The sequence below is a fragment of the Carcharhinus amblyrhynchos genome, chromosome 14 (genome assembly GCF_965287045.1).
Source record: "Carcharhinus amblyrhynchos chromosome 14, sCarAmb.v2.hapA, whole genome shotgun sequence".
NCBI classification, from domain to species: Eukaryota; Metazoa; Chordata; class Chondrichthyes; order Carcharhiniformes; family Carcharhinidae; genus Carcharhinus; species Carcharhinus amblyrhynchos.
In genome coordinates, this window is record NC_137337.1 from 47,186,286 (window position 1) to 47,212,253 (window position 25,968).

General features: G+C 40.9%; 1 protein-coding gene across 1 annotated transcript in view; it reads left to right on the forward strand.

The window, feature by feature from the left end:
- Positions 1-25,968, forward strand: part of mia2 (MIA SH3 domain ER export factor 2) — a 79,009-nt gene that overhangs the window by 49,729 nt on the left and 3,312 nt on the right. Inside the window, exons 16-27 of the mRNA XM_080202806.1 lie at positions 2,945-3,000; positions 7,471-7,561; positions 11,672-11,810; positions 12,708-12,809; positions 12,891-12,951; positions 14,350-14,385; positions 15,083-15,150; positions 17,773-17,885; positions 18,137-18,268; positions 18,524-18,676; positions 20,530-20,600; positions 20,901-21,129. Coding sequence (XP_080058932.1) covers positions 2,945-3,000; positions 7,471-7,561; positions 11,672-11,810; positions 12,708-12,809; positions 12,891-12,951; positions 14,350-14,385; positions 15,083-15,150; positions 17,773-17,885; positions 18,137-18,268; positions 18,524-18,676; positions 20,530-20,600; positions 20,901-21,129 — 1,251 coding nt within the window. The remainder of the gene's footprint in view (positions 1-2,944; positions 3,001-7,470; positions 7,562-11,671; positions 11,811-12,707; positions 12,810-12,890; positions 12,952-14,349; positions 14,386-15,082; positions 15,151-17,772; positions 17,886-18,136; positions 18,269-18,523; positions 18,677-20,529; positions 20,601-20,900; positions 21,130-25,968) is intronic.

Here is a 25,968-nt window from a genome sequence, read left to right on the forward strand (position 1 = left end):
TGCCATTTGCTTTCTTAATTGCTGTTCTACCTGCATGTTAACGTTGTAATAGCCTTTCCCAATGACTGATCACAAGCTCTCAGGCCTGTAGTTCACTGTTTTCTTTCTCCTTCCTTTCTTCAATACATTTACTAATTTTCAATTTGCTCAGACCATTCCAGAATCCAGGGAATTTTTGAAAGTCATAACTAGTGCATCCACTATCTCTGCACCTATCTCTTTTGGAACTCTAGGATGTAATACATCAGGTCCTGGGATTGTTTTAGTCCCTTGATTTTCTCCAGTACTTTCTTTTATTTACTTTCATTTCCTCATCCTTGTTAGCCCCTAAACTACCCCATATTTCTAATATGTAACTTATGTGTTTTTCTGCTACGAATACTGATCAAATGATTTATGTCTGTGTCTTCCATTTCTTCCTTTCCTATGATAATTCCTCCTCTCTCTGACTAAGTTAACTATTCAAAGTTGGAGGTGTGGTAGATTGTGAGGAAGGGTGTCATAGTCTGCAGGGAGACTTAGATAGGTTGCAGAGCTGGGCCGAGAGGTGGCGGATGGAATTTAATGCGGAGAAGTGTGAGGTAATTCACTTTGGTAGGAGCAACAGATGTGTCGAGTATAGGGCTAACGGGAGGACTTTGAAAGTGTGGATGAACAGAGGGATCTAGGTGTGTGTGTACATAGATCCCTGAAAGTTGGGAATCAAGTAGATAAGGTTGTCAAGAAGGCGTACGGTGTCTTGGCGTTTATTGGTAGGGGGATTGAATTTAGGAGTCGCAGTGTAATGTTGCAACTGTACACTACTCTAGTGCGGCCGCACTTGGAGTACTGTGTGCAGTTCTGGTCCCCGCATTACAAGAAGGATGTGGAGGCGTTGGAGAGGGTGCAGAGGAGGTTTACTAGGATGTTGCCTGGTATGGTGGGGAGGTCCTATGAGGAGAGACTGAGGGATCTAGGGTTGTTTTCGTTGGAAAGAAGGCGGCTAAGAGGGGATCTTATTGAAACATATAAGATGATTAGAGGTTTAGATAGGGTGGATAATGATAGCCTTTTTCCTCGGATGGAGAAAGCTAGCACGAGGGGGCATGGCTTTAAATTAAGGGGGGGTAGCTACAGGACGGATGTCAGGGGTAGGTTCTTTACCCAGCGGGTGGTGAGGGATTGGAATGCCCTGCCTGCTGCAGTTGTAAATGCGTCTAGTTTGGGGGCGTTTAAGAGATCTCTGGATAGGTTTATGGACGAAAAGGGATTGGTATAGGCTAGTGGGTCATTGTTTTTGTAACTGGTCGGCGCAACATCGTGGGCCGAAGGGCCTGTTCTGCGCTGTAATGTTCTATGTTCTATGTTCTATTCTCTTTTTATATACCTGTATTAGCTCTTTCAATTTGTTTTTAAAGCCCTGACTAGTTTACTTTCACATTTTATTTTTCCCTTTTTTATCAAACTTTTGGTGGTCTTTTGCTGGTTTCTAAAACATTCTTAATCCTCAGATTTATCACAATTCATTGTAATATTACAAGCTTCTTCTTTTAATCCAATACTACCCTTAACACCTTTAGTAAACCAGAAGTGGATCTCAATTTTTTTTGTTATTGAACATTTTGTGTAGTTTCTTTAAATATTTCCTACTGTTTATTTACCATCACACTTCTTAGTCTATTTATCCAGTCAACCTTAGCTACCTCTCCCTTATGCATATGTAATTGGGTTTTGTTTAAGATTGTTGTTTGTGATTGGAGGATGTCATTTACAAACTTACTTAGAGTTCAGTTATATTTTGATCATTATTTCCCAGTGGATTGATTACGCCAATATTACTAATTAACCCAGCCTTATTGCACAACATTAGATCCAGATTAACTTCATCCCTCGGGTTCAACAATATATTGCTCCAGGGAAATGTCATGAAATCATTCACCAAAACTCATCTTGCAGACCACCTTTGCCAATTTGAGTATTTTACATTTCCTGGAATGTTACTGACTTACAACATCAGAGAAAGTTTATTCTTATATAAGTGATGCCACAAATAACTTCTGAAATTATCAGATACCTTAAATTAATTTATTAGAGGTCACACGATACCAGGTTATAGTTGCAACAGGTTTATTTGAAATCACAAGCTTTTGGAGCACTGCTGCTTCAGCAGGTGAGGGTGTCATGTGACCTCTTATCCATCCCAGTCCAATACCAGCATCTCCACTTCAGATTAATCTATAGCAGTGGTATTCACCAGAAAAATAATGAAGGCCAACTGGAATATTAGAAAATTATAATTGTGGCACAAATAAAATTTTAAAAATGCTTATAGATTCATTGTAATCTTTTTCTTGAAAAAAGTATCTTGGAACGTTGAACAAAATTGATTCTAAAAGATAAACACATCAATATTATACACAATGAATGAAGTGTAGTTATTAATGTGTTTTATTACTTCCCAAACCTCCCACTTACCACCTCTCTCCAGCTCTGTGACCCGTCTGCTCGCTGCTTTGCTTGTCCTGCTCACCAAACCTCCAGATCACCGCTACCTCTCTACCTTGCTCGCTGCTTCCCTTTCCCACAGCTTTGCTGTGTGACAGTTTGGGACAGGGGTGAGAGAGAGAGGATGAGATCACGAGAAAAAGCGGGTCTGACAGGTTGTGGGTGGTCAGTAGCAGAGTTGGGAAGAGAAGTGGAGAGCAGGAGAGAGAAAGCAAGGGAGTAGGAGACAGTGAGCGGGAGGGACAGTGAACGAGAAAGTGATTGAGCTGGAGGATAGTGAGTGGAAGAGGCAGTGAGCATGAGGGCGACTTCGAGCAGGAGAAGGACTTTATTAGGTGTGTTCTTGTATTGTAACTAACTGTTAAGAGGTTTGGTGTTAAAGTCAATGTCCTTCATTATGTATGATTTTGAGAAAGCCTGCCTCATGTTTAAAAAAAATCTTTTTCTGTGTATATATCAGAGATGTCAGAGGAAGAACAGAAGCAAAGAGTTGAAAAATTGATATATGTTGCTAAGGTAAGTTCCAGTTTGCTAGGCTAATCTCCAGGCTGTAATACCTTTTCTAAAGATTCTGTACAAAATTCTGTTTTATTTTGGAAGCTCAATTTAAATTGCAATTTATTTTAAGTCTGTTATGATTGGCAGTATTCCAACTTGTTCTATTCCCTTGTTCGGTGATTCAAGTGGTAAATGAATACAGGTACCAATTACTTACCATTCCTTCAATATATTGCATTTTGAACAAATGCATTGGAGTGCTGCTGTATTGCTGCTTCCAGTTTGTTAGCAACTAACCAAAAAAAATCCTTTATAATAATGACTGCAGCAAGGTTTATTCTTTATTCCTATTTCATTTATAAAGCACTTTGTACAGAAAAATACCCCAGATTATTCACAGAAGCATAGTCAGGCACAAATGGAAGCAGAGGGTGGCATCTTGTTGAGGTGATAGTGGTCTTGGCCACTGGTGAATGGGTTAGGGCCCTATGACATCACTTTTTGGCAAGGCCCGCCACATTTTGTTCTAGTTGGGCTCTTGACAGGCCAGTAGCAGGCCTGTCTCGCCGGTCCTCTCCCTCACCAGCCAGGGATTCCACAGTCCCGCCTTCCCCAAGAATTGTCAGCCAATCTGAGGCCAGCAGCCCCATTGAATAGCAGCAGCACTGAGGAGGTAGTGGCTTCAGCCACTAACACCTGCCTGAGGCCTACGATCGTCGCTGGATCCCAGGCCAGAGGTAAGTGATGGCAGAAGGGGTGTCATGGGGGGAGGAGTTTGGCAGCAGGGCCTTGGGAGTAACTTTCAGCAGGTCTCCCTTCCCAATGCTGTGTGCTCAGTAAGACTCCAAGTGTCTGTGAGCAAGGGACCCAGGTGCTCAAAAGCAACCCTGCATGGGCCTGCTTGTTCTCCTGTCTGCGTGATGAGAGCCTGCCTGCCTGCCCACTGGGGTGGGGAATAAGGTCTGTAAGTGGGCATTAATTACCCATTTAAGGGCCTGAATTGGCAGCAGGGTGGGAAGGCCATTCACTGGCCTTTCTGCCATGGACTTAATTAGGGAAAGCAGTTGAGTTCCCACCCGCCTGATTAAAGATGGTTCATTGCCACTTGCTCAATGGCAATAAGGGAAGAGCAACATAGGCAGCATGGTGGCACAGTAGTTAGCACTGCTGCCTCATAGCACCAGGGGCCCGTGTTCAATTTCTGTCTTGGGTCACTGTGTGCGTGGAACAAAGAACAACACAGCACGGGAAACAGGCCCTTCGGCCCAATGAGCCGGCGCCACCATTTTAACATTGAGTGCCCTCTAGCCATGACCTTTGTCTACACCTATTGGGGAAGATTGAGGGAAGACTAATTTAGGGACAATTTGTTACACCAATCAGCCTAACAGCAAGTTTTTGGGATGTGGGAGGAAACCAGAGCACCCGGAGAAAACCCACACAATCACGGGGAGAATGTGAAAACTCCCACAGACACCGGCCCAAATCCATGTATCTGCACAGCAAACAGTGATAGTCACTGAGCTGTCATGTTGCCCGTCAGATGGTCCAGTTTAAGCGTACACTAACGACATGAAGCACTAGGCAACTCTCAAAGCAACAACCAAGAGCAGCCCTCGTACGACCCACCGTGTGTATGCCCCTTGTTGGTCAACAAGGCGGACCGAATCACCTGTGAGTAAAAGAAAAGACATCAATAAACATGCAAAACTTAGGCAGACATTTATGGAATCCCCAGAAGCGCAGAAATAAAGCAAGTGAGCCATGAAATATGTTGCAAGGTCCATAGGAATCAGTTGATTCCCAGGGACGTCCCAAAGCTCTTGATCTTTATTTAGAAAAGTCTCCTGTATCCCTCCATCTCTAGTCCGCTCATGTGCCTGTCTAAGTAAGCCTTAAACAACCCTAGCGTGCCTGCCTCCACCACCCTACTTGGCAGTGCATTCCAGGCCCCCACCACCCTCTGTGAAAAACCTCCCTCTAACATCCGAGTTATACCTCCGCTCCCCCCCCGCAAGCCCGTGGCCCCTCGTAATTATTGTATCCAACCAAGGAAAAAGCTTACCACTCTTCACTTTGTCTACACCCTTCATAATCTTATACACCTCTATTAGATCTCCCTTCATTCTCCGCCTTTCTAAGGAGAACACCCCCAACTTGCCCAAACTTTCCTCATAGCTCAGACCTTCCATACCAGGCAACATCCTGGTAAAGCTCCTCTGCACTCTCTCCAGGATCTCCACGTCCTTCTGGTAGTAAGGCGACCAGAACTGGACGCAGTACTCCAAATGCAGGCGAACCAACGTTCTATACAACTGCAACATTAGACGCCAGCTTTTATACTGTATACCCCTCCCTATAAAGGCAAGCGTACCATAGGCCTTCGTCGCCACCTTCTCCACCTGTACTGCCACCTTCAAGGACTTGTGTACTTGCACCCCCAGGTCCCTCTGCATTTCTATACTCTTAATAGGCCTACCATTTATCACGTAACTCCCCCCTACATTCTTTCTTCTGAAATGCATCACCTCGCATTTATCTGGATTAAATTCCATCTGCCATTTCTCTGCCCAATATACCAGCCTATCTATATCCCGCTGTATTGCCTGACACTGCTCCTCACTATCAGCAAGTCCAGCCACCTTCGTATCATCTGCAAACTTGCTGATCACACCACTTACTCCCTCTTCCAAGTCATTTATGTATATTACAAATAACAAAGGTCCCAGTACTGAGCCCTGCAGCACACCACTAATAACAGACCTCCAGCTAGAAAAGGACCCTTCCACTACTACTCTGTCTCCTCTTACCAAGCCAGTTCTTAATCCATCTAGACACCTGTCCTTGTATCCCATGAACCTTAACCTTTTCCACCAACCTACCATGAGGGACTTTGTCAAACACCTTACTGAAATCCATGTAAACGACATCCACGGCTTGTCCTTCGTCGACCGTTTTTGTCACGTCCTCAAAAAATTCTACCAGATTTGTAAGGCACGACCTCCCCTTTACAAATCCATGCTGCCTATCACTAATCAAATTGCCACACTCTAAATGCTTATACATCCTATCCCTAAGAATCCTTTCCAACAACTTCCCTACCACTGAAGTCAAACTCACCGGCCTGTAATTACCCGGGTTATCCCTACTACCCTTTTTAAACAACGGTATCACGTTCGCAATCCTCCAGTCCTCTGGGACCTCGCCTGTGTCCAAAGAAGAGACAAAGATTTGCATCAGAGGCCCAGCAATTTCATCCCTCATCTCCCTAAGCAGCCTAGGATAAATGCCATCAGGCCCCGGAGATTTATTGAATGGTGGGGCAGGTTCGAAGGGCTAGATGGCCTACTCCTGCTCCTATTTCTTATGTTCTTTATCAGTTTTAATACTACCTAAAAACCATAACACTTCCTCCCTTGTAATAGTTATCTTAATAGATGGAGATAGAGATATAATAGATGGAGTCTGCATGGTCTCCCCATGTCTGCGAGGGTTTCCTCTGGGTGCTCCTGTTTCCTCCCACTGTCCGAAAGACATGCTGGTTGGGTGCTTTGGCCATGCTAAATTCTCTCCCAGTGCACTGGAACATGCGTCGGAATGTGGCGACTAGGGGATTTTCACATTGCAATGTTAATGTAACTTACTTGCAACACTAATAAATAAACTTTAACAGACACTGGCCTTTATAATGGCACTCATATCCCAAGAATGAATAGAAAAATTATTGAATGATATCGCATAGAAGGCAGCCATTCAGCCTATCATACTTATGAGAATGACAAATCTCCCTATTTAGCACAAAAATCTGATGTGGTTGCTATCTGTTTGTGTTGTCCTTTGATTCCCAAATCTTGCTAATAATCACACTTTAAACTTGGAAAGATGAGAGCTCTTTGTTTAATATTTGCAATGCTGCCTTGCACAAGGACAAATTATGTGACTGTTGTAAAATATTGTTTCCTTGGAACACTTTAATAGGGGTGATAGTGGCATAGTGATAATGTCGCTGGACTAGTAATCCAGAGACCCAGGTAATGCTCTGTGGGCATGATTTCCAATTCCACCACTGCGGCTGATGAAATTTGAAATACGTTAACAAATCTGAAATATACAGCTAGTCTCAGTGATGGTGACCATGAAGCTATCATCAGTCAATGTAAAAATCCATCTGGTTGGCTGTTGTTCTTTAGGGAAGGAGATCTACCTTCCTTGCATGATCTGGCCTGTATTGACTCTAGAGTCAGAACAATGTGGTTGATTCCTTAACTACCCTTTGAAAGAACTAGTACGGTTAATTCTATGGTAATTAGGAATGGATAACAAAGGCTGGCCTTGCCAGTGGCACCTACGTTCCATTAAAGATAATATATTACATATAATTAGTTCCTAACCAATCATTCCCTAGCCCTTTACAAATATTTGCATATTGCATAACATAACAATATGTAACAGTGATGTTTCTAAGCCTTGTTTTTAATTTTTTTTTAGTTAAATGCTGGCTTGAAGTCAGTGAAAGAAGAAAGAAATCAGATTCGCAGCAAATTATCAGATGAGATCAAAGCAAAGCAAGAGCTTATGGGTAAATATAGAAGTTGCAGTAATCGTTGCAGCGTATTATTATTATTATTATTATTATTATTATTATTATTATTACACCATGAGTCAGTTGTTTTTAAGAAGCAACAAAGCTTCTTGGAATAATTGCTTTGGTATATGACCATAATTTCTAAATTTAGTGTAATAATTTTCGCTGTTCTCAGTAGCTTTAAAACATAAGCAACTTATATTTGTGTTTAAATATCTTAGCTATGAGGTGCTATTTAGTGCTGTCACTGTAATCTTGATGTCAAACAATCAGGTTAATTCTGAATGAGAAAGATCATTAGACCATCAACCTCAAAAACATCTCTGCAGCAGAAAGTCTAGAGACGGGATTCTCCAGCCATTCACATCAGTGGAATTGTCTGGTGCCACTACAATGAATGGAGATTTGCCTGAGCGCAAAATTCTCTGTCCTTGCTGGCAGCGGCCACATGGTATGAAGGGCCGGAGAATTCTGGCCTAAGTATTTTGTTTTCACTCGCTAGCCCACAGTCCATCTCCGGTGTCGATTTCTCTTTTCATGACGAATTTTTCTGAAGCAATTTTCATTTCCTGTTTCATTGTTTGAGGTTTTCCCTCTTGTGCAACTGCCAAGATTTACTTTTCAGTAATGCTCCAGACCCACCTTTTCTACATTTTTGGTATCTCAGATACAATACTGAAATTCATCTGTGAACAATCATACCCAGTTAGTCTCACAGAAAATGCTGACATAGATACAAGAGTGGGATGTTGAACAACGTCTGTTGTAGGTAGAATGTTAGAATCCGTCATCAAGGAGGAAATAGCAAGGCATCTTGAGGGGAATTGCTTGATAGAGCAGATGCAGCATGGTTTCGTTAAGGGGAAGTCGTGTCTGACAAATTTATTGGAGTTCTATGAGGATGTGTCTAGGGCGGTGGATAGAGGAGAACCGGTGGATGTGGTCTTTCTTGATTTTCAGAAGGCGTTTGACAAGGTACCTCACAAGAGGTTATTGCAGAAGGTAAGGGGGCATGGAGTTGGGGGTAGGGTGTTAGCGTGGATAGAGGATTGGTTATCAAATAGGAGGCAGAGAGTGGGGGTCAATGGGTGCTATTCGGATTGGCGGTTGGTGACTAGTGGAGTGCCCCAGGGGTCGGTGCTGGGGCCTCAGCTATTTACCATTTATATAGATGATCTGGAGGAGGGAACCGAGTGTATGGTGTCGAAATTTGCTGATGACACCAAGATTGGTGGAACGTCAAATTGCGCGGAGGGTGTGGGGAGTCTGCAGAAGGATCTAGACAGGCTGGGTGAATGGGCCAGGAACTGGCAAATGGAATTTAATGTTGGCAAGTGTGAGGTGGTCCACTTTGGTAGGAATAATGGTAGGAAGGACTATTACTTACGTGGTGAAAAACTGCAGCAGGCGACGGTGCAGAGAGACCTCGGGGTCCTTGTGCATGAGTCGCAAAAACCCAGCCTGCAGGTGCAGCAGGTGGTCAGGAAGGCTAATGGGATGCTAGCCTTCATAGCGAGGGGGATTGAATATAAAAGTAGGGAGGTCTTGCTGCGGCTGTATAGGGCATTGGTGAAGCCGCAGCTGGAGTACTGTGTGCAGTTTTGGGCGCTGTACTTTTGGCCTTGGAGGGAGTGCAAAGGAGGTTTACTAGGCTGATACCGGAGTTGAAGGGGTTGAGCTATGAGGAGAGGCTGAATAAACTAGACTTGTACTCGTTAGGGTTTAGAAGAATGAGGGGAGATCTCATTGAGACATATAAGATGATGAATGGGATGGATAGGATAGAGGTGGAGAGACTCTTCCCGCTCAGAAAGGACAGTAGGACTAGGGGGCACAGCCTCAAGATAAAGGAGGGGCGGTTTAGAACGGAGTTGAGGAAGAACTTCTTCACTCAAAGGGTGGTAAATCTCTGGAATTCTCTGCCCGTTGAAGTGGTGGAGGCTATCTCGCTAAATATTTTTAAGACGCGGGTTGATGGGTTTTTGATAAGAGAGGAGATTAAGGGTTATGGGGAGAGGGCGAGAATGGGGAACTGAGCCACGACAGATCAGCCATGATCTTATTGAATGGCAGGGCAGGCTCGAAGGGCTAAATGGCCTACTCCTGCTCCTATTTCTTATGTTCTTACGTTCTTATATTTCAAATCTAGTTAACGAACATTTAGAAATGCTTGCGATAATCAAGACAACCAGTGTGGATTTGCTGGGGAAACAATGAGACAGTGTCTGAAGGGGTACATGTTCTCCCCATGGAAAGTTTCTCCCTCTAGAATTATTTCCTGATATATTGTGGTTTTCCAGCATTGTCTGGATTTGTTAAAGCCAAGTCATGTTTAACAAATTTTAAGCATTTCTTTCAAGAAGCAGTTGATTGGGCAGATAAAAGGAATGCCATAAATGTGTTGTTATGGACTTTTTGAAGAATACTTGACAAGTTTATAAGAACGTGGATAAAAAAAAATTGTTTGGTTGATAGAGAATGTGAGGGTTAAAGTTGATGCTTGCTGCTCATATTAGAGAAAGATTGGAAATATTTTGTGTCCATCTTTATCCTTTGAGTTTTTATATAAATTGTACAAATTTGACAACACAATGGTACAAGGTTTAGATGCTGTAAAGAACTTCCAGATACCTTGGACAGATGCAATTTGTTGCGGAGAAGTATGGGGTATAAATGTTGGGAGGAAAACATGGAATGGGAGTATGCACCAGTGGAAACTGAGATGTAATGTACAGAAAGATTTCATCAAAGATGTGCAGGTTAGGTGGGATTGGCAATGCCTATTGCCCCATAGTGTCGGGAGATTAGCAAGGTAAATACCTGGGGTTATGGGGATAGGGCCTGGGTGAGATTGTGTCTGTGCAGACTCAATGGGCCAAATGACGGCCTCTTGCACTGTAAGAATTTTATGATTTAAGGAGTAAAATTTGAAAGTATAAATACAAATAGCCATGAAGGCCATGAGATTCATAGAGTATAGGAGCAAAGAAGTAATACATTTTAACAAGTCACTCACCAGTTAAACCACTGTGTTTAGTTTTGGGTGCTTCAATATAGGAAAAACCTTAAAGCAAGCGACAGTGTACAGTGAAGATTCACCATCATGACATCAGGGGTGAGTAGAGAAATGAGGTACTGAAATTATTTCCACTGGAACTAGGAAGAAATTTAATTGAATTATTTAAAATCATGAACGGTTTTGTCAAAGTGATTAGGAATGTATGATTTCCTACAGTTAGGAGTTATGGATGTGGGTCATCAATTTAAATTTGTTACTAATATTAAGAAAGGTTCGGAGAAATTTCTAAAATAAGAGGTTTTGAAGCATGAAATCTTTTGCCACAGGAAGTAGTTGATGTAGTTTTAAGGGGGAAGTGGTTAAATATATGAAGTATGGATAGAATGTAGCACAGTCAAATTATTTTTAAATCATAATAAAGAGCAAGTGAATGGCCGCCTCCAGCAATGTAAACTTTTATGGTTCTTTGGATCTTCTGCCAAAGTAAGCATCTTTTTTCTAATTGTGTGTGAATAGCCAGTCTCACTTGGATATCATGCTCCATAGATTTTTTTAAAGCCTTCATAAATAGGCTTACTGCAGTTAAGTTACTGTGAATTTACCCTAGTCATCATGCTCCTGTTTGGGTACACCGAGGGAAACTTGGTATGGCTAGTGTATTTAATCAGCGCGTCTTTGGGACTGTGGGAGGAAACTGGATTGCCCAGAGGGCAGACACCGGGAGAACGTGCAGACTCTGCACAGACAGTGACCCAAGCTGGGAATCAAACACAGATCCCTGGCACTGTGAGGCAGCAATACTAAACTGTTGAGCCACCATGCCACCCTACACTGGCCCCATCTTGTGTTTTGGAAGTTTCCTCAACGCATTTCTGGATTCGGTATCCTTACATTAGTGCATTGTGTGCAACTTGACCTCATGTTTCCTTGTGTTGACATCTTGATTCGCTTCATTTTTAATATTGTACAATTTTCCAATTCTCCTAAAAATTCTATTTCATGGCTAACTTGTTATGGAGGCTCTCAAGTGAAAATACTACAGAACTTACAATGTATTCATGGACAGTTTTTCTTTCATTTAACAGAGCGAATTGAAAAACTTCAATTAGAACAAACTTCAGTACAACTTGAAACAACTCAGTTTGAGACTGAATATAAAACCATTCAGCAGAAGTTGAAGATCATGACAGAATTATACCATGAGAAAGAAATGGAGCTTCAAAGGTACAAAATTCCAACTCAAGGCAGAATTTAAATGAAACAGTCTTGTGGAACATAGAATTATAAATGGGAATCAGTTAGTCTCAGCAATTTTTTCAGTCTGTGTTTAGTAAGGAAATGCTGACTTTGATATTTACACTTAGTCCTGACCCTAGCTGTGCCACTGGAGAAGGAATACAGTGAAGACCAAATCCTATCCTAATATGAGGGGGAAAAGTATGCCTTGCCCTCACAACCACATTCTGTTCAACAGAATAATGATAACCTGATGGTCCACAGAGACATGGAAGAGAAGAAAATATTAATTAAACATTAGAATTGAGTTATTTTTCAACAATTTTTATTTAATACTATATTCAAAAGAACCAAAATAGCCATGTAATTTCTAACATTGGAGACCAAGTTTAAACTTCAAAGTTTGCTCTTTTTCAGTCACTAATTACCTCTAGTGCTGGCTGGTTACAGCTGATAGTAAAGAGGAAACAATTTTCTTAAACCAAATCCTTTTCAGAAACTGCTGAAAACCTCCAGTGCAAATTCTTGAATCAATTGGTTGCAAGATATTAACACATTTACTGATAGCATTAATCCCTCAGCTTGTGGGGCTTTAAGGGTTCTTACAACCTTACATCTTGTTAGTTTAAAGAACAAGACAAAAATGGAAAATGCTGGAAAATTTCAACAAGTCTGACAGCATCTGCGGAAGAGAGTAGAGCTAACGAAGGGTCATCCAGACTTGATACATTAGCTTTGTTCCCCCTCCACAGATGCTATCAGACCGGCTGAGATTTTCCAGCATTTTCTGCTCCTGTTTCAGATTTCAACATCTGCAGCAATTTGCTTTTATAAATCTATAAGGCTGTGAATAATTTCTATATATTGTGGTTACATCGTCCATAGAAATTTGACACTGGAGGAACATCAGCGTTTGCAGAAAGAAGAGAAACTTTCTGAAGTTGATGAAAAGATTAGTCAAGCGACTGAAGAACTCAGTGTCTATAGGTGAGTGATGTTTTCAGTTTGTTAATCAATATCTCATTAAGTGTGAGTTTAAATTTTGTTAATGTTTTGCTTTCTTTGCAGGCAACGTGCCAAAGATCTTGAAGAAGAATTAGATAAAACTATACAGTCGTATAAAAATCAAGTATGTAAACGAAAAATGTTACTGTTTGCTCTGTTCTTATCTGATTCAATAATCTGGTGTTCTACTTTTCTTTATCTTCCTGCTACAACATGTCATCACAAAGGTTGTCTACTGTTAAAATCCTTCGTACATTTTTGTTACTCTTCAACTTGATTAGTGTTCTTCTGGCTGGCATCCTATCTTCTTGTCTCCATAAACTCCAACACATCCAAAACTCTGCTCCTGTATCCAGCAAGGAGTTGGATTTTCAACCCCTTTCGCAAGCGGAGGCGAGTGGGGAGCTGGCATGATAGGCCCCAGCCTACAGACTGTTTTTGCTGAGGTGGGATTTGGTGTGGCAGCACTACCTGCCCACATACAATGGGTAACTAGGCGGGCTCATTAAAAGCCACTAGAGGCCAATTCAAGGGAGATGTTTGGAATTTTCATAGAGTTTGGGTGCCTGAAGGCTTGTACCCAGCATCTGACTGGGTCCACATCCTCTGCTTCCAGCAGTGAGGTTTCCACCAGCACCGCAACCCCATCCCCCATCAGACTGCTGGTTTGGCTGCAAAACCATTTCTAATTTATTATTTTGAAACATCTGAATCATTCTCTGTTTCTTATTTTCTGTTACATCTTGTTGTCCTGTTCAAGCTGAAAAGCTTCTGATTGGCTCGCCAGCTCTGAAAGCTCACCAACTGTCCTTAATTGGATGGCGAACTTGTGAAAATGGCAGTGTGTGACTGGCTCACTGACCCACGTTAGCTCCTGAATGCCACATGTTTAAAATGCCTTGAACTTTCTATCTCTAACTTTCTCAAACCCTACATGAAATCTGTTCCTCCAATTCTGGTCATTTCTTTCACTGCCCTCTCGCCCTCCCTCGCTGTCTCTTTCCCATCCCCACCCCTCACCCTGGTCCTGCTTGTTCTAGAATTCCCTTTCTAAATCCCTCTGGCTTTCCACCTCTCCCCCACTTAAGACCCACTTTAAACCACATTCCCTTTCATTCGTTGACTTTTTATTGACTGATCTGATGTTGCTTCTATAAAATGTTTCTCATTTTTCTACATTTAAGGTGCTAGATTAATGCAGATTGTTGTACATGCACATTACTTTGCCATTTTGGAAACAAACAAATAATATTCAACATATAATAAAGGCAAAATTCCATAGAAAGATAGTTTAGATCTGAAACATTAATTTTGTTTCTCTCTACAGGTACTGCAAGACTTGCTGAGTTTATCCAGCATTTTCTATGTTTGTATTCAATGCATTGTTAAATTGAAGTGTGGGAAACATTAATAATGTCTACAGATACAATTACATTGATAGATACACCCTTACTTAAAAACAGGGCTTAATTATGTTATTTAGACAGACCTTAATTTCACAATTTTATATTTGTGTTTACAGATTGTATCTCATGAGAAAAAAGCACATGATAATTGGGTGAGTTTCAGATGTAAAATGCTGTACCATTTGTTTAAATTTCTAATGTACTAGTTTATCCTGTACAACTAAAATATCTTGCACTACAGTGACATACACTTCCTGTTCACAAACCCTTACTTCCAACATTACCACAGGACCTACACTTGAAAGGTTCTAAAGTGCTTTGTGATATGCTGAGGTTATGAAGGATGTCATATAAATGCAGGTTCATTTCTTTCTTTCTTCTTCCTTTACTGCTATCACATTTTTTGATCCCATATTTATGCCAACATCACTATTGTAAATGGCTACATCAATATTTCCCAATTTCCCGCAATGTCACAAGGTAGTTGATGGCTTTGTCTAGTAGGTGCCTCAGTGGAGCAAGTTTCTAAAGTCCCTCTGTCTTGCTGTGCCACCATTTTGTATATACGAAAAATCCTGTAATTATGAAAATACTCAATTACTTGTTAGTGCACAGCACTAAGTCTTTTGAGCACTGGAAAATGTTCGCACAACTTTCCAAAAATAATCTCACATGAGAAATATTATAAAGCAGAATCAGGCAAAAGAAAAATCACTGGAAATGTTTAAACTTGATTCCTAGAGTATGCCATGGATAAAATTGTTTTGATGCAGAATTGCTACAGTCATTCTCATAGACTAATTTTTACAGCATCCGTATTTGCAACTTTTTCAATGTTTTTGTTTGTAGCTGTCAGCTCGTGAAGCTGATCGAGAGCTTGGCAATATTAAAAGAGAGAATATTCATCTTCGGCAAAAGTAAGTTTCTACTTGTTCCCAAATATTTAAGTGTAATCCAAAGATTGTTCTATATTCTCTTTGTACATAGCAACAATGTATGTCCAAATTTTTTTGACGATTGCGATATTAACAGAAGCTCCAAACGTTTAGACATTCCCAGGTACATGTACATTTGGAGTAAGTTTTTAAGTTGGAAAATTATTTATTTCAATAAATAAATGTTGAATTTTTTTAAAAAAACTTTACATTGGAAGTGCCTACAATTTATGTTCTATTTCATGAACCATATGGATGCAAATAAATATATTGATTGAAAGGGTCCTACTTTGGGATCGCACAAGCATCTGAAATACTTGAACAAGACTGAGTGCTGGAATTACCTTCAATGTTTGCACTTTTCCTCCAGTTTCCTGGTGGGAGAGGTCATTAAAAACTGATTCTTTCAGAAGAATCATTAGTTTCTTTTTAACTTTTTAGACCTGCAAAAATGTCTCAAGATTCTTTCTTTCCCAAGTCTGCTGCACTTGATTCAGTCAGAAAATTAAATGGACAGGATCAGGATTTTTTGTGCAGGCCTCTGAACCCTGCTGTCAGCTGAAATTGGGTCAGAAACCCACACTGAGTGGAAAAACCATCATCTGAGTATGATTTTCCTCGGTGGCCAATTAATAGTAAGAGGCAGGGCTCACTCACCAATTAAAGAGGAGTGGGTGGGCTCTTGAAACTGGAGGGCCAATCAAAGAGCAGGCAGGCGACAATGGCAGGTCAACAAGGGAAAGGATCTTTCAAAATAGAGGTGCTGTGGCTCCAACTTTTCAAATTTAAATCAAAAATTGCTTTTTGTAAGGCCACCACAATGAGTTGAGGAAGGCACTCTACCAGGCAGTGTGCAACTACTGCAGCACCCACTTCGGAAGGGTGGACCTCTAGCACTGCCTGAAGCACTGGCTCCTGGCCTACAGCTGGATGACTGTCTCCAAGTGGTTAAATTAGCCCTTGCAAACTGCCGAAACACAGAAGACTTAAAAATAAGGTTTAATCATTGTACTTGTTTGCGTTTTGCCAAAGTTATTTTTAAGAAGGAAATAAAGATTTTACTATTTCTCCACAATCCCAAATATTGAAAAGATCTGTTCAATTAGCCATTCATTTTCAAGTTTTGTAGTAAAACTGCTAACTTGATGCACTTGATGTTTTTCCTGGCTTAGTTCACATTGCTGCCACTTGTATTGTACTTAGTATTGCTAGCCATACGCTTGAGAAAATCCTTAATTAAAATGTTGCCATTTAAAACCTGCACTGCACCAAATGTTTGCTCCCGTGTTGCCACAACAAAGACACTCAGAAACAGACATTGGGTGTGATATTGCCTGACGCTTAACACGAAATTCTGTTCTAGTAATGAATAAGGGAAAATGTCTATGGTAATACTCCATAGATATTTATTTAGCAAAGAAATGGGCCATTTGACTCAATTATTCAAGAACTTACAGTCCACATGACCCTCCTCTCACCTTGTTTCCTTTAACCCATCAACATATCTATTGCTTTTTGATTCCTTTCCCCTGATGTATTTATCTAACCTCCTTTTAAATACATTTATGCCATTCAACTCAACTATTTCCCAATGGTAACGAGTTCCATATTATAACATTCTCTGCATAGAGGTTTATTAGTAACTAGTTTGTGTTTATGACCGTTAGTTTTGGACTCCTCCGCAAGTGAAAACAGCTTTCCTACTTCTGTCAAATTCCACAAAAATTTTAAAGACCTTAATTGGTCATCACTGAATCTTCTCTGTGAAAGAGAAAAAGGCCTCAGCCTGGTCAGTAAGATCATTATAAACTCAGTTCTGAAATCATCTCTGATTCTTTTTTGTACCTTCTTCCAGAAGGCATCTAGTTACAGATTGCAATTGTAAAGTATAAAAAACAGATGAATTTTACCATCCTGTTCGCCACAGGATCAGAGCGGGCAAGGGTTAGACCATGGAACTCCTCAGGTGGGGTTTTCTAATTTTGGGGCAAGACAGAAACTCCTGCCCGTGTTCATCAAAGGTGTAGATTTAGGATAATTTGACAGTTACTGTGGCACATCAGTTAATACTGTTGCCTCACAGCACCAGAGACCTGGATTCGATTCCCACCATGGGTCAGTGTGTTTGTGGTGTTTGCGTGTTCTCCCCATGTCTGCGTGGGTTTCTTCTGGGTGCTTTAGTTTCCTGCCACAGTCCAAAGATGTGCAGGTCAGGTGCATTTCCCATCTTAAATTGCCCCTTAACATCCTGGGATGCATAGGTTAGAGAGATTAGTGGGTTAAATATGTGGGATTATAGGGATAGGGCCTAGGTTGGATTGTTGTCAGTGCAGACTCAATGAGCTGAATGGTTTTCTTCTATACTGTAGGGATTCTATGGTTTCAGTAGAAAACGTTTTACTATAATTGCTGCAGAAGCTAAATCCCTTCGCTGTGCTTTTGCCCACTTTTCATTGGGGTCTGCATTTATACCCAACATCCTCCTGATGCTGTGACGGTAAAACTGACAATTGACTGTAAATAGGAAAGACCGACTTTCCAATAGAATAAAAAGCAATCCCTGTGCTAGCTTTAGGTGTGAAAGTAATTTTGTTCATTTTGCAGAATAACTGAAGCGGAATTCAAAATTGATACAGCATTGAAGGATCCACTTTTAAATGATATATCTGGAAGGCCAGCCTTATTAAGTTCTTCAACGTTTGTTCCACCATACAGAGGTACTGCAATCTTTTTCATTGTTTTCAGGACACCTTGTGTGATAGTAACATTCATATGCATCTAATCACATAGATTAAGGTTAATGTTTTGAGGGACACTTTTTCTTTAGTTGTATATTTCTGAGCCTTTAGTTCTGTGAGAATGAGCTTATTTGTTATACTATGCTTCAATTGCTTACATAGGCTTTAATTCAAAAAAAAATGATTTCATGATTGGAAATTAGAGATGTTTTGTTCTGTGTATACTGTAGGAAGAAGTTCTCCATATGGTCCTTCTCCAGTGGGTCGGCCTGGCTCTGAACCTGTGGGTTTTTTATCACCTCCGTTAATAGATGGGCCCTTAAGGTTTTCACCTTTGTTTCCTGGAAGACCAGATTTCAAAAGTAATGTAATCTCTTGTAACAGTTTAGATTAAGCACTAAGCAATGAGGCTGTAATCTTTGTTGTTAGCTTTCTGAATAGTAATGTAAATGTAAAAGTACTCCCATGAGCAAATGGTGGAAAGAAATTGCTTTGGGTTGTGAACTATTTGTAAATGTAATTCTGTGGTATATGTGGTGCTTATTATTTGTTAAGGATTATTGGCCACAATATCTGAAATGTATTGTAATTCAGTTGGTGTATATTTTCTCCTATAGTACAAACTCCATCAGTCCATCCAGACCACACTTCTAACGAAAATACAGAGTCAGTCTCTGACCGAATGTCTGACCGTCATGGCCCACAGTCTGATAGTGGTTCACTCTCCCCTGTGTGGGAAAGAGAACAGAAGCCGTTGGACGCATCATCAGGTATATATGGATCTGTACAAAGGACTTAGCGAGACAATATATCTAGTGTGGGCAATATTTAGATTATAAGAGTGGGATTACTTGGTGATATAGTTTAATAAATCTTAATCTTTAAACAGTTTTAGAAAATTAAGGTTTTGGAGGTATTTGATTATGTGCTTTGTACTGCTGCATGCAATTTTACTGCACTGTTGGTGTATTCTAAATGTACAATAGAATACTTAATTATTGCCTATATCAGGCATCAAACAGAAGTTACCATGTATCTTCAGGAAGATTTTCTGGACCAGCAGAGCTACACATTTACTTTATGACTAGAACAGGTACAGTGTAGCACTGGAGCCATCATTTTAACATGAAAAGGTACAGTGGAGAAATGAAGCAAATTAATGACATGCTTCAGAAATCTGTGGATTGACCAGTGGATTGTGATTGACAGTTTTTTGGATCTTGACTAATCTCAATCAATAAAACCCACTAAAGCAATTTAAAAATTCAATTCAAATAGACAAAAACTATTACTTTAACAAATGTACTATTGGTGATGGTTCATAATGGACAGAAAACTACAGTTTACTGGATCATTTTAATTTGAAAACCACTTATGTTAGCTTTGACTCAGTTGGTGGTACTCTTGTCTCTGAATCAAAAGGTTGTGGGTTCAAGTCTCACTCCAAACACTGCAGAACAAAAGCCTAGGCTGACACTCCAATGCAGCACTAAAAGAATACCAGAGGTGCCGTCTTTCAGATGAAAGATTAAACTGAAACCCAGGGTGGGATTCTCTGGCCTCCCAACAGCATGTTTCTCATGGTGGGAAGTGGTCTGATGTTCACCAGTGGCAGGATCATCTTGTCCTACCACTGTTCATGGGATTTTCCATTGACCCTTGGTGGGGATGTGGCTTTGGCAGGACCAGAATTCTCCAGCTGTTCACCCCGGTGGTGAACAGCTGGAGAACTCCAGCCCTCTGCTGTCAAACATCCCAGGTCACTATTCTAAAGAAGCATGGGAGTTACCTTCGGTGTCCTGACCAATACTTATCCTTCAATCAGTATTACAAAAGCTGATTATTTGGTTAATATAACATTACTGCTGTGAGACCTTGTGTGTAAATTTCCTACATTACAATAGTATCTAGCTTCAGAATTACATTATTAGCTGTAAAGCACTTTTTGATGTCCTGAGGTTGCAAAGGGCGCTTTATAAATGCAAGTCATTTTCTCCCAATGTAAACCAAAGATACTGATACAAATAGGCAGAAAAATCCAATAAAGTCCAAATCTCAGTGAATGAACTTTTTTAAACCAAGATATAAACTTACTAGTTGCACATTTAACAAGTAAAATACTTCAATTGATTTTGATATTTGTTGGTGTGTTCCACCTCCAGATGTGATTTTTCAATTGCATTGCACTTAATTGTGAGAAAAAAATAAACATTTATAGGCTGCTCTTCTGTTTTCAAAACTTCCTTTTCAGCAAAGTTTAGTTGCTTCATTCCTTAATAGCTTCTGTTGGTTTCTTAAAGTTGAAAAGGTTAATTTCCTTCAATCAATCCCATGCTGTGACTTGGCCTCGTTCCCCAACATGTTTTAGTAAAGTTGCTGGTTGTTTGTAAATTGGTGTACTGCTACACTAAGTATTCTAGAGAATTCAATGTACTTTCTATCTCTCCATACTTGTGCATTGTTAGCCATTGTGCTGTCCTTACAATTCCATATATTACTAAATAGAAATATAAAAACAATAACAAGGAAGATTAGAAAATCACTGAGGATATCATTGCATTGTTATACCTTTTACAAATGACAAAATTATATCGTATAAAAAACTTCATATAACTTTGTACAGGTGAACGTCCAACACTGGAAAATAGCTTGCAAGTTTCAAATTCTGCTCAAGAGAGTCAGACCCAAGACTATGTAAGTCCACTTCCTCTGCTATTGGGAACAGAAATGACACTATATCTACACTGTTTTCTCTGCATTGAAACATAAAAGAAATGGAGCAGGAAGAAGCCATTTGGCCCTTCAAGCCTGCTCCGCCATTCGTTACAATCAGCTTCTTACCTTTTAAAAACCACTAGAAATTAAACCATTAATTCAACTTAGACAATCACTAGTTTGAATAAAATTTGTGTATTTATTTGATCACTGCTCATTTGATTTTCTTTGTGAAATTTATTATCAGACATTAAACAAAATGGATGATCTTTTCTACAGGATACGTTAAATATATCTTTAAACCAATCCCTGCCTCCTGAAGCTGATTTTGGAATTCGACCTGGTTTTGCACCTCCCCCTCATAAGCAAATCCCCTTCATACCTGTTGATCCAAGAGGCCACTTCCTGCACAGGGGATTTCCACTTCGTCCTCGTGGTGGAACTTATGGTCTTCCAGAACGTGTCCCTCTAAGAGCTTTTGGTTTACCACCTCATCTTCCCATGCGAAGTAAGTATACACATCTATTTATCTGTTTGGTGACAGTATACAGAGAGTTTCTTTTATATTTACGTTGGTCTTGGGTGATGAAAACTAATAAGAAAGCGGATGAGTTTTTTTGCACAATTGTGTTAATTCTTCAAATGGAAGCAACCATCCTCGCTAGGTGAGCTTTGACTGTTGGCACAAACACATTATGCACAAGCCCAGTGTTCGTTAAATTAGAAGCGGTTACACGATCTTGACGTTCCATCTCAACTTCCTGTAAATTATTGAGTGGCAGGTCAGAGGGCGACTTGCCCAAAGCTGACAGTTGTCAGCTGTTTGTGAATCTGAGGGTCTGCAAGGACCCTGGGCACAGGCTGAAGACAATCCAGCAAAAATGAAGCATTGCATACAGGAGCTTACATTTTCATGAATGGAGCAACTTGTTGAAAGTAGAGTATTAAGAACATAAGAAATAGGAGCAGGAGTAGGCCATCTAGCCCTTCGAGCCTGCCCCGCCATTCAATAAGATCATGGCTGATCTGAAGTGGATCAGTTCCACTTTCCCGCTTTCTCCCCATAACCCTTAATTCCCTTGTCTATCAGAAACCTATATACCCGTGACTTAAATATATTCAGTGAGGTAGCTTCCATCCCTTCAATGGGCAGAGAATTCCAAAGACTCACCACCCTTTGAGTGAAGAAGTTCCTCCTCAACTCCGAACTAAACTGCTTCCCCCCCACCCCCCACCTTATTTTGAGGCTGTGCTCTCTCGTTCTGCTATCCTTTCTAAGCGGGAAGAATCTCTCTACCTCTACCCTTTCTATCCCCTTCATTATCTTATATATCTCTATAAGATCCCCCCCTCAGCCTTCTAAACTCCGAGTACAAACCCTGTCTATGCAACCTCTCCTCATAAGCTAACCCCCTCATCTCCGGTATCAGCCTAATGAACCTTCTCTGCACCCCCTCCAAGGCCAATATATCTTTTTGCAAATGCGGCAACCAAAACTGCACGCAGTACTCCAGTTGCAGCCTCACCAGTACCCTGTACAGTTGCAGCAAGACCACCTTGCTTTTATATTCTATCCCCCTCGCTATAAAGGCCAACATTCTATTCGCCTTCTTGATCACCTGCTGCACCTGCAGACTGGGTTTTTGCGATTCATGCACAAGGACCCCCAGGTCCCTCTGCACCGTGGCATTTTGCAGCTTTTCACCTTTTAAATAATAATCCCTCCTACTATTATTTCTACCAAAGTGGATAACCTCACACTTGCCAACATTATACTCCATCTGCCAGGTCCTCGCCCACTCACTCAGCCTGTCCAGATCTCTCTGCAGACTTTCCACACCTTCCATGCAATTTGCTCTTCCGCTCATCTTCGTGTCATCAGCAAATTTTGTTACCCTACACTCAGCCCCCTCCTCCAGATCATCTATGTAAATGGTAAACAGTTGAGGCCCCAGCACCGATCCCTGCGGCACTGCACTAGTCACCAACTGCCAACCAGAGTAGCATCCATTGGTTCCAACTCTCTGCTTCCTATTAGACAAACAATCTCCTATCCACGCTAACACCTTACTCGCAACTCCGTGCACCCTAACCTTTTGCAGCAACCTTTTGAGGTACCTTATCAAATGCCTTCTGGAAATCTAAAAACACCACATCCACCAGCTCCCCTCTGTCTACTGCACTAGTCACATCCTCATAGAAATCCAATAAATTTGTTAAACACAACTTCCCCTTAACGAATCCGTGCTGCGTCTGCTTGATCAAACCATTCTTTTCTAGGTGTCTCACTATTTCTTCTTCGATGACGGATTCTAGCATAGTAGCATATTATAATCCCATTTATTCAAACTAAAGACCCTGCTGTTAATTATAAGTTGAGATCAGGTTAAATGTGTTGTATAAGGAAAATAACACACTATATATCCAAGCCACAATTGTCAGAACTTGACTGGTTTGTTATCATACAATACAAATATCATTAGTCATTTGGTAGTGCAGAACTTGAGTAAGGTAAAGTTGCCATGGTCCCAGATGATCATAGGTTTGTTGCGATTAAACCTGGTGATTACCACACATCAGGCAAGGAGCAAGGCCGAGAAGGCATGCCTTCCTGAATAACCTCAGGTGGTATAGGAATTGAACCTGTGCTGTTTGCCTCATAAACTACCTGTTCAGCCAACTGAGCTAAATCTACTCCCAAGAATTTGAATATTGTTGAACAAAAAACATGCTGTCTAAACTTTTTGTCAGACTCATCAGGACAGATCGAGTGATTATCGACAGTAAAGGGAACAACAATTTATACTGCTTGAGAGTGCTGATTGGTTGAATGCCATGAAGTAGGCTGCAGTTAACTGCCAAACTATTGTTCAAGTTCAAACCAGGCAGGTCAACTCTGGTAATCTTGCATCTGTCCTGATGAGTGCAAATGAAAATTTTACACAAAATGTCACTTTTCTTCAGCAATGCTCAGTTTATTACTGGTTAATAATCTTAATTACTATAATGTCCATACTTAAGCAGGCCACTACAGCCAACTTTGGTCTAAAGCTACTCATCTGAAGCTTTGATGCTGAAATTGACTGCCCAAGAAATCTGGTTGAAGTTTATCTGTTTGTGTTGTAATAGTTTGTTTCTTTTGATGGCCCATGTGATTGAGGGGGAAAAAAATTCTTTGTTAGGGTGGCGGCCCCTTTAAGAGCTAAAATTTCTGAAAGAATTGTTGTAAAAAGTAGCCTGATTTCAGCAAATGATCATGTGACCAAGCTGCCTGGAAGACAATAGTGAGAAAGGTGAGTAGTAGATTATCAATTTGGTTCTGTTTCAGGCAAGTCTTTTTGAGTTAGAACAATTTGGCTACAGAAATTAAGGATATTTCTGAGGTGCTGGCACTAAGCTAGAGAGTAATGAAGCCATGCTGGAGTGTCCACAGTTGTGAGGCGCTTGAGGAGCGTTGTAGGGTAACTGGCTGGCGACTTGTGGAAGGACCACATGAAAGCTCATACCTTGGATAGCAGGAACACTGATCAATTCTTGAGTCACTTTGGCTTATTCCAGTGAAAATACCTTCAAGAGTTTGATAAATAACCAAAGAATCTCTGAGGAAGTCATAAGGAAAAAGGGGGGATGCAGTTGAGAAGCTTAGTCTGAAGCAAGGTTCCCCAAATTTTGACTCGCAAAACCCAAATGACCACCCCCTCCCCCATCATAACGTTGATACTCCTTATTTTGCTGTGAACGCACAACTCTTACGTAAACTGGTATTTTCTAGCTTTTCTTGTGCTTACATTAGGAATTGGGAAAAAGCACAATCACAAATACATTCATCAACTACAGCCCCCTCACATTAACCCCTGGCCAAGCCAACCTCCCATGGACCCTTAACATTAACCCTTGGAAGTAGTACCCACTTTGAGTAATAATTTTTAAAAATTCTTGCTTTAAAAATATTTAAGTCATCTCTTTTGTCATTTTTAATGGGAGGAACAATGCTGGAAAGCTGATTTCTCACATCAGACACACACAGGCGCTGTCTCTCTCTCTCACCCCCCCTCATTCACACCTCTGTCTCTCACACACTCCCCCTCTCCCAAACCCACTCACCCCTCTTTCCAGGGAGACTCTGGTGATGTGGTATTGTCACCTTATTAATAAGCCAGAGACCCAGGTTAATGCTGTGGGGACCCGGGTTCAAATCCCACCATGGCAAATAGTGAAATTTAAATTCAGTAAAAATCTATAATTAAACCATGACCATGAAACCATTATTGATTGTTGAGAAACCTATCTGGTTCACCAATGTCCTCTATTAAAGGAAATCAACCATCTTTACCCAGTCTGGTCTAGGGCAGCATGGTCCCTGACTGCGATTCCTGGCTTGGGTTACTGTTCTGTATGGGGTTTTCTCTGGGTGCTCCAGTTTCCTCCCACAGTTCAAAAGGCATGTGGGTTAGGTGCACTGGCTATGTCAAATTCTCTCTGTGTATCTGCACAGGTGCTGGAGTGTGATGACTAAGGGATTTTCATTGTAACTTAATTGCAGTAGCCTACTTGTGACACAAATAAATACGTGACTCCAGATCCACAGCGATGTGGTTGACTCTTGAATGCCCTCAGGGATGGACAATTAATGCTGGCCAGTGATGGTCACATCCCATGAACGAATTACACATACACACGCACTCACCCCTTTCATGCACTTACCCCTTTCTCATGTACTTCCTATCCTACGTACTCATCCTCATCCTCACACATTGGCATTCATTCATCTCTCAGGCCCAAATTCACTGTCCTCCTCTTCCAAGGCCCTTTGCCACCTATAGATCATGCCTGCCACCTCCCCCCCCCCCCCCCCCCCAACCCAATACCATTGCCAGTTCCTGTCTCAGTATCAATCCTCACTATTGGCTGATGGATTTTCTGGCCAGCAACCGCAAAATGGAATAAATCTAAGGTCAAATGAGCCTATCAGCATTCCGTGCTCCAAGAGACCTTGCTCTGATTTGCCTATTATATTGCGGTAATTATGTTTGAAATTGGTCAGTTGCTCCTTTTGTATCGGCGTATGTGGTCGTGTGTGGTAACAGTCAGTTCTGTGGACCTCCTCACAGATCACCAGGGGTCTGCAGATCCCAGTTTGGGAACCTCAGTCTAAAGTATGTTGTTGTGATTTATAATGCTTTTCAATGTATTCATCCAATAATGGTTATTTAGTACTGTTTGCTTTACTTGTTTTTTGTATAGTAAAATTAGTTTTAAACTGTAGAATCTTGTGATTTCATTATTTTAGTAAATACCTTATTTTTTTTGGATTTCCTAACAAAATAAATAAATTACTGATCTCTTG